This window comes from Austrofundulus limnaeus, unplaced genomic scaffold, assembly GCF_001266775.1.
Source record: "Austrofundulus limnaeus strain Quisiro unplaced genomic scaffold, Austrofundulus_limnaeus-1.0 Scaffold472, whole genome shotgun sequence".
In the NCBI taxonomy this organism is placed as follows: domain Eukaryota; kingdom Metazoa; phylum Chordata; class Actinopteri; order Cyprinodontiformes; family Rivulidae; genus Austrofundulus; species Austrofundulus limnaeus.
In genome coordinates, this window is record NW_013952874.1 from 252,767 (window position 1) to 262,092 (window position 9,326).

At 40.8% G+C, this 9,326-nt stretch overlaps 1 protein-coding gene across 2 annotated transcripts in view; it reads left to right on the forward strand.

Moving 5' to 3' along the window:
- Window positions 1-9,326, forward strand: part of LOC106529865 (Golgi apparatus protein 1) — a 50,355-nt gene that overhangs the window by 33,153 nt on the left and 7,876 nt on the right. For both annotated transcript variants that reach the window (XM_014025383.1, XM_014025384.1), the window contains 12 exons: window positions 374-511; window positions 633-719; window positions 807-869; window positions 953-1,066; window positions 3,203-3,291; window positions 3,525-3,642; window positions 6,784-6,876; window positions 6,966-7,103; window positions 7,444-7,567; window positions 8,315-8,457; window positions 8,565-8,666; window positions 8,914-9,021. In XM_014025383.1, the coding sequence (XP_013880837.1) occupies window positions 374-511; window positions 633-719; window positions 807-869; window positions 953-1,066; window positions 3,203-3,291; window positions 3,525-3,642; window positions 6,784-6,876; window positions 6,966-7,103; window positions 7,444-7,567; window positions 8,315-8,457; window positions 8,565-8,666; window positions 8,914-9,021 (1,317 nt within the window). The remainder of the gene's footprint in view (window positions 1-373; window positions 512-632; window positions 720-806; window positions 870-952; window positions 1,067-3,202; window positions 3,292-3,524; window positions 3,643-6,783; window positions 6,877-6,965; window positions 7,104-7,443; window positions 7,568-8,314; window positions 8,458-8,564; window positions 8,667-8,913; window positions 9,022-9,326) is intronic.

Genomic DNA, 9,326 nt, shown 5'->3' on the forward strand with positions numbered 1-9,326 from the left:
CTCATTTACACACTTATCCTGAAGATAGAAGAGTTTGTTGAATCTGACATGGCATGTTCGTGCGAACCCTTTGTACGAACAAAAATAAGAGAAATTTAGGATAAGAATACGACTATGTTCTTGCATGAGGCCCAATGTTCTGTTTTAAACTATAAATACACAGTCAATTAGGCTACATGTTCACAATAATTCTACTATTACCACAATACTTCAAACTCCTCCAGTCACGATTAGGACACATTACTCCCACACACCAACTCCACCAATCAAAGTTAGGACAAACTCCTCTCMCAGAACAAGAAACTCCCCCTATGTACTGCAGAGACTACATAGTCAGAAGGAGTTGTCTAACAGGATGTTGGTGTGTTTGTAGTTGTCTCGAGATTGTAAAGTTGAGGTTCAGAGGATTCTCCACCAAAGGGCGTTGGATGTGAAGTTGGACCCGGAGCTCCAGAAACGCTGCATGACCGATCTCGGCAAGTGGTGTAGTGAGAAGACGGACACAGGACAGGTGAGTCACACCTGGACTGCTGCTGCTGATAACAACTTCTTTGCTTATATATTTTTTTGTCCAGCCTCCCCGTTTGAATCTATGTGAATCGTTGTAATATAATGTGCTGCTGTCTCTGTAGGAGCTGGAGTGTCTGCAGGATCATTTGGAGGATCTTGTGTCCAGCTGCAGGGAAGTTGTTGGCAACCTGACAGAGCTGGAGTCAGAGGTCAGAGTTCACCTGAACTACACCACCAGGCAGAGCTTGTGCCATTGTTTGGAAAGCAAATCATGCTTATGTGTCTGTCTTGTTCAGGACATCCAGATAGATGCTCTGCTCATCAGAGCCTGTGATCCGATCATTCAGGCCCACTGTCATGTGAGCGCACAAACCAGGACACATTCAGCATATCTCGTATAATGAATCGAATTGATCACATTTTATTATTTCTGTGTTTGCAGGATGTTGCTGATAACCAGATTGATACAGGCGATCTGATGGAGTGTTTGGTTCAGAATAAACACCAGAAGGAGATGAATGACAAGTGTGCAGTCGGTGTTACACACTTCCAGCTGGTCAGTTATCAGAAAAGCTCATCTCTTTTGTAGCCTCAAAACAAATCTTTTTTCTGATTATGCGTTGTTCTTTTTGTTTGGTTTTTTTTTTTTTAACAAACAGCAGTTTTAGAACTGGTGACAGTAATAATCTAAAGCAATTCATTGATGTTTATTAAAATAGAACTTTTTGATAGTATAACTGGGCACTGCCAAGGGGGGCAGTATTTTATTGAAACCTTCAGAAAACCATCACAGAGGGTACATTTTCAACTCAAGAAAAGATAGCATCACAGCTAACTGACCAACACAGGAAGAGCTAAACCTCAGTCAGTTTTATAGATATAAGCTAAATGAGTCATCCTCAACATCAGGAGCTAACATATCATGTAAGATTGGTTTAACGTCATTTACAAGGTTTGACCAAAAGAGCAATGACTTATCATTTCTCATCATCAGGGGTCAGATTTATAAAATATTGTGTGGAAACCATACTAAAAGTGAACGTACGGCCAAAAGGCAAAAATGGCGTATGCCAAAAAAAAAAAATTCATATTTATAAAACAGTGCGTACGCATGTTTCTGCGCACCTTTCCTTTTTAGATCACAGCTTCACCTCAGAGTTTGCGCACAAGGTCCCGCCTCAGGTTCTACCCACTACACGCCCACACTCAATCATAAACAGTCAATGCAAAGCACCTCATGAACGTTAAGATGCATTTAAATCAGTCAACTGATCAATGTCAACAAAAGCGATTGGCTCAGACACGCACTCCGTTGTGTGTCTGGAGGATGACAGGTGCTGACAACTGCTCACGTGAACAGATTGTTTGTAATTGACACAGATTTTCCCTCATTTTGCAGGTTTGCAGATGATTTTTCTCAAAAACTCAGCTTCAAATTAATTTTCTCTCAGAGCCTGCAGGACGATAAAAACAATAGATAAAGTTAAATACTGTAAGTCAGATAAAGTTAGAAATAAGTTCACTGCTCTTCTCCTCCGTCCTCCCCATCCTGCCTGCTCTGTTACCTGCTGCTGACCGTCTTCTCACCCCCTCACATCCCCACAGCCCTGTGCGTTTGAGAAATATGGACTTTAAAAAAGTGAACTTTTATAATATCCACACTGGCGTGGGGCGTGCCTTGCGAGTACCCAAAGCGTGACTTTTGCTGTCGTTCTGTTGAAATGTCTCTTGTCAGGGAGGGCTCTGTGGGTCAGGGTCGTCTGCGGAGGAAGGAGATGAATGGATGTGTGAACTTTTATTTAAAATTTAAGTTTTTTATTTCAAAGGTCCTTATGGCTCAGCAGCAGAAGCAAAAAAACACTGTTAAGAAAGCTAGAGTCGATCTAAAATCCAAGTCTGATTATGAAGTGAAATTAAATATCTGAGAGTGATCATTACACAGTGTGGCTCTAATTCCTCACTTCACCATCTGTGTCGCAGCTTCACATCTCCAAAATGAGCGTACGCATGGGTCAGGGCTGGCTGAGGGACCGCACATTTTCACGTCAAGTTTGGATTTTATAAATCACAACCTTTTATGTGAAAAGTGGCGTGCGCAAGTTTCTGGGCTCGTTTTGTGCGTACGCAAGCTTTATAAATCTGACCCCAGGTTATTTTAAGTTTAAACTCTAGCACGAAAGGTGGTGGGCAAAATACTTCAAGGAATTCTATGCCTTTTAATTAAATACAGTTTTTACATTTGTGTTGTCATTTTTGTAATATTTAATGTTATTATACCATACAATTTATCATTTCATTTACCATATTTATTAAGTATTTGTTTTTTTTTAATTACTGTTTTACCTAAAGATGAAAAAAGTATATATTTAATTTGTAAATATAAAAAGCAGCAAGATTACAGTTATCAAGTAAGAATGGATGGAACAAAAACAGTTATTTAAATGATAGTACGTAGCAAATTATATGATGAATATTGCAAAGTTTTAAAATGGTAAAACAAAAATAATTAACCATAAAGACTAAGCTTTTATTTTCTTTAAATGTTGTCAGCTTGTCGTATTCACGAGTCTGTAATATGTAATATATATATATTTTTGTTTCAGTTGTATTTTCAAACGTGAGCATTGCTGTAGAGGAGAAATAATAATGTAAGTGAAACACTTCTGTTTGTATCCATGTGCTCAACTTTCAGATTCAAATGAAGGATTTCAGATTTTCCTATAAGTTTAAAATGGCCTGCAAGGAGGACGTTCTGCGCTTGTGTCCAAATATCAAGAAAAAGTACCTTTTACATTTTATATCAATTTATTTACATTTCTGTTCTAGTTTTTCAAGGCTGTTAAAAAACTGGATTTCTACTGTTCAGTGCAGCATAGTTTCCAGTTTTTAACATGTTTGAAGTAACTAAAACACTCGTAAAGTTTTTATTTTATTTTTTTAGAAAATCTCAGAATATGTTAAACTTAGACTTTAAATAGTATTTTCATTGGACGTGCCTGACTGTCACCCCATAGGGTGGATGTTGTCATCTGTCTGAGCACCACGGTGAGGAATGACACACTGCAGGATGTTCGAGAGCAGCGGGTGTCTCTGAAATGTCGCAAACAGCTGCGGGTGGAGGAGCTGGAGATGGTAAATACACAAACAGCCCTCTTCACAACTCATCTAAACTCAGCAATGAGATTTCCTTTGTTCAAACAGATAAAACTCAGCTCAGGAAGGTTTTAACTCATCAGAATATTTTGATCAGAAAACATTCTTGTTCTTTCTCCTGATGAACTACTTGGATGTTTTGATGGTGTGTTCCTTGGTCTTCATGATGTCATTAGCAGTGGCGGCTGGTGGATTTTTCTCCGGTGGGGGGTGGGCTACAAATCCAAAATAGGCTCATCTCCAAAAGCAATCAAACATGTACTAAGTTGTATTATGACAGTGTATTTATTAAACAAATTAAAATAATAAAACAGCATTACAATATCATGCAGTATTTTATTTTCTGCACAGAAATTTTGCTCTTCTGTTACTGAGAAGCAAATTTCTTTATGACTCTGGTTAAAGTCAGGGATGTTTCAACCAGATTCTTATAGAGCATGGTCAGTGCAGTGAGATGTGATGTTGTACCTGAGGAAAGTCTGGATTCAGATTCAGCTGTGGTCAGAGGAGATGTGATGAGAATCTTCAGCAGAGTCACAGTCTCTGAAGGTGTCCTGCAGATTGTTCTCCATGGAGTGGTACAGAGCCACAGCACCACTGCAGCTCCTGAACTAGATCAGACTTCTTGGTCCTGTTCAGCTCTGGGTGAGCCTCCATGGTCTTCAGAGCTGCAGCAGAAAATTGTCTGTGATCCTGCAGGAGCCTGTGTGCAGCAGTGTAGCTCTGATCAGATGTTTTGTGAATGTTTCAAGATGATCTCACAAACCTAAAACAATAAATGCACAAATTTAATTCAATGTGGAGATGGCTACAAGTGAGCTTTCTAATATATAATTAATATAAAGAGAATAATTAATGTTATTTTAATAGCAACAAATTGTTGCACCTCTAAGGTAAACTATTAATTATATTTTTACTTTAAAAATGTATTCATTTTATTAAAAACAAAATAAACTATGCACAACAGAAGAAAAAAATAAAATGAAAGGCAGCAGAAAGAAGAAAATATTTTCTAATATCTGCTCTTTTCAAGAATAAATTCAAAGTAATTTACAAAAAAACTAAACTGAATAGAAACATAAATATCTATATTAAGTTGTGTTCACCATTATTTATATTATATGCTGCTCAAAAATAAAGGTAACACCAACACAGCATAGCAAGTTTGAAATATTAAACAATCCTCCTAATCACAATACCTTTATTAAATTCTTACCGTTTTGGGGGGCTTTGAGACATTTTATGTCCAGAATTATTGACATTTATGATTTCAACATAGCTAACATTGGGCCAAAGCTTTATGTCATCTATCTGTGAGCAGTGATGGGTGCCACTGTTAAATAATTGTCCTTGGTGCTTTTTAAGACATGCTTACAGTATATACACCTTCGATGTGTGGCCATTTACGCCAAACTTAAGTGAAAAATACTTTGGTAACCGCGATGGTGTTTTTCTGTAATTGAAAACAACAGCACAAACGGAAGTATAAAACAGACTTAGGCTATGAATTATGGGTAGTGGTGTGAATTCAGGAATACTGTGGATAGAGCCTTGTTGGCCAGTAGGACTCTGGAGTCAGTTGAGGAGTATTGGCAGGCAAAGCAGACCACGGCCCTGGCTGTTGCTGAAGCAAAAGCTCAGATGTGGAAGGAGTTTGGCGAGTTCTTGGTCAAAGCCTTTTGATCAGCTAGCTCAGAGGTGATTCTGACAAACCATCGGGCATCTGCTAATCCAGTTCCACTGGATTCAGTCCTTATGCAAGTGGTGTGAGAGTTTGGTCCACATTGCTGGTAGTAAGTTGGACTCCTTCAGGGTGAGAGTTTGACTCCGCCAGGGCGGCCCGTTGTAACACATTTTGTTCACAAGTTTTATGGACAGAATTTCTCAGTGCAGTATTGCAGACTCTGTACTAGTCTGTTGTGGTGAAGAGGGAGTTAAGCTGTAAGGCAAAGCTCTCTGTTTACCGTTCGGTCTACGTTCCTGCTCTCACCTATGTCCACGAATTTTGGGTAGTGAAAGAATGAGATTGCAAATACAAGTGGTCAAAATTAGTTTTCTCTGCAGGCTAGCTGGATTCTCCCTTAAAGATAGGGTTAGACATTCAGTTATCTGGGAGAGACTCAGTAGAGCCGCTGCTTCTCCACACTGAGAGGAGCCAGTTGAGGTGGTTCAGGCATCTGGTAAGGATGCCTCCTGGACAGCTCTCTAAGGAGGTGCTTCAGGCATGTCCAACTGGGAGAACTCGGGGAAGACCCAGGACACGCTGGAGGGACTATGTCTCTCGGCTGACCTGGGAATGCCTTAAAATATTCCCAGAAGAGCTGGTGACTGTGGACAGAGAGGTCTGGGCTTCTCTGCTCAAGTCGCTGGCCCCGAGACCTGAATAAGCAGAAAAGGATGGAAGTGAAGGAAATTTTGTAACTGATCAACTGAATGTTGTTAGATCCAGTATTGTATTTTTATACTTTCTGATCATTGCAGCCATAAGGTTTATCCAGGTAAAAAATCAAAAAGAAAAAAATTGTATAGGTCTTCTGGACGGGTTCTTCTCTAATGAAACGTTTCGTCTCTCCTCCAAGAGACTTCTTCAGTCTGAGAGTTTCAGGCAAAAAGCCTGAATTTTGCCTGAAACTCTCAGACTGAAGAAGTCTCTTGGAGGAGAGAYGAAACGTTTCATTAAAGAAGAACCCATCCAGAAGACCTATACATTTTTTTTCTTTTTTTAAAAGTTGAGTACGTTCTAACGTGATGTAAAAGTCACCACCTCCAGGGGTCTAACCAGGATGAGCCTGAATAGGTTAAAAGGTTGAATCGTTATTCCAGAAGTTTAGAAGAAGTGTTCAGTTTTGTGAGTGTCAGTTTAGATTCAGCCTGGAACAGACGGGACTGCTGTGTTTTCATATTCAGATAGGATGAAGGTTGTTTTACTCTGAGGCCTGCAGAGTTCTGTGTGCTAGGCTGATTGGAGTGAGAGACGAGAATAAGGCTTTTTTTTTTTTTAGAAGAGATTCAACTGGTTTTCTGCTATAGTATTCAGACTTACATTTATTCATCACGGATTCCCTTCACATGAATGGATGGATATAATTTGCAGTTAAAACCTTCTGTCTTCTTTCTCAGTCAGAAGATATCCGGTTGGAACCCGAGTTATATGACCCCTGCAAGTCAGACATCAGCCGCCTGTGTCCCAACGTGGCGTTCGGTAATGCTCAGGTAAAAAGCTCTTTAACAAGCTTTTTTTTTCCTTTTTCCCATCAGAAATGTTTTAGTCACATTTCTCCTCACCTCCCTTCACTCCTCAGATGATTGAGTGTCTGAAGGAGCAGAAGAAGCAGCTGAGTCAGCGCTGCCACCAGCGCATCTTCAAGCTGCAGGAGGTGGAGATGAGCGACCCCGAGCTTGACTACCAGCTGATGAGAGTCTGCAAGCAGATGATCAAGGTGAGGAGGAAACAAAACCTGGGACTTAACAACAGTTATTTGATCTTAGTTCAGTTCAGTATGTGTTYACCTTCTTCAAATGCTGATTATTTAAGAAATATCCAGCCAAGATGCAAGCCAGTTGCTGCTGTCAGCAAAAATATCTCTAATAAACTGAAACCGTACTAAATGGAAAATGAGCAAAACTTGTATAGCATTTTATCAAGTACAAAGACTCCAAAAAGCTTTACACTGATGGTAGTAAGCTACATTGTAGCCACAGCTGTCCTAAGGCAGACTGACTGAGGAGAGTACTTCTGGTGGTTTGATCTTAAACAAAAACACAACTTCTTTCCTGCAGCGTTTCTGCACCGAGGCAGATGCCAGGACCGTCCTGCAGTGCCTGAAGCAGAACAAGAACAGTGAGCTGATGGATCCAAAGTGTAAACAGATGATCACCAAGAGACAGATCACACAGAACACAGGTACACACACAGAACACAKGTACACACACACAGAACACAGGTACACACACAGAACACAGATACACACACAGAACACAGATACACACACAGAACACAGGTACACACACAGGAACACACACACAACACAGGTACACACACAGGTACACACAGAACACAGGTATACACACACAACACAGGTACGCACACAGGTACACACACAACACAGGTACACACACACAACACAGGTACACACAGAACACAGGTACACACACAGGTACACACAGAACACAGGTACACACAGAACACATGTACACACACAGGCACACACAGAACACAGGTACACACACAGGAACACACACAGAACACAGGTACACACACAGGAACACACACAGAACACAGGTACACACATAAACACACACAGAACACAGGTATCACACACAGGAACACACACATAACACAGGTACACACACACACTCAAGTACACACACAGAAACACACACACAGATACACAGGTACACACACAAAAAACACACAGAGATACTCAGGTACACACACAGATAAACAGGTACACACACAGAAACACACACACAGACACTCAGGTTCACACACAGGTACACACGCAGAAACACACACAGATACTCAGGTTCACACACAGGTACACACACAGAAACACACACAGATACACAGGTACACACACAGAAACACACACAGATACTCAGGTACACACACAGAAACACACACAGGTGACTCATCGTGCTGCTCCTTCAGACTACAGGCTGAACCCGGTGCTGAGGAAAGCGTGTCGAGCCGACATCCCCAAGTTCTGCCAGTCCATCCTGAACAGAGCCAGTGCAGACAGTGAGCTGGAGGGTCAGGTCATCGGCTGCCTGAAACTCAAATATGCTGACCAGGTCTGACCACAGCACCTTCTGTGTTCAACAGGATCAGATGGTCCAGTGAAGGCTTTAGGTTTGTGCTGTCTTTGAGTTGTTTGTTTTCTGACTGGGTTTTGGCTCAGAGGTTGTCTTCAGACTGTGAAGACCAGATCAGAGTGATCCTGCAGGAGTCGGCGCTCGACTACAGACTGGACCCACAGCTGCAGATGCACTGCTCAGACGAGGCGAGTCACTGAATCTCAGTCCAGACTTTATCAGATTATATAATCTGTACATGTATGCAGTGTTCGCCTTTTATCTGCAACAGTTCTTCAGTAAGTCTTCCAGTTGTAGCTTATAGATCTGCATGTGAGTCTGTGAACAACTGAGGAGCAGGTTTTTTTATTGATGTATGTTTGTCTCACTCGCTTGTTTGTTTAACAAATGTTAAGGAAATAAATCAGGTTTCTGAAATCTTTCCTTTCGCTCCAGATCTCCAGACTTTGTGCCGAGGAGGCAGCAGCTCAGGAGCAGACGGGTCAGGTGGAGGAGTGTCTGAAAGTCAACCTGCTGAAAATTAAACAGGAAGCTTGTAAAAAGGTGACAGCATGACACGTTTCTGAGATCTTCAAAACCACCTCACGCTTTATTCAGTCTTTTTTTTCCATCTTAATTATTGAACATAGTTAGAAAACATGTGAACACTGACACAATATGAGAATGTGGAGTGGGGGGAGGTGAGAAGAAACGTGTTTAAAATATATCTGATAGGAAGTAAAAAAAAAAAAAAAAACGCTTGTTGAAATGGATCTTTTACCTGAGCTTTACCAAACACCATGTTGGGACTAGGGTTGGGTATTGAAAGGGTTTATTTCGATACCGGTGCTAAATCGATACTTTCAAAA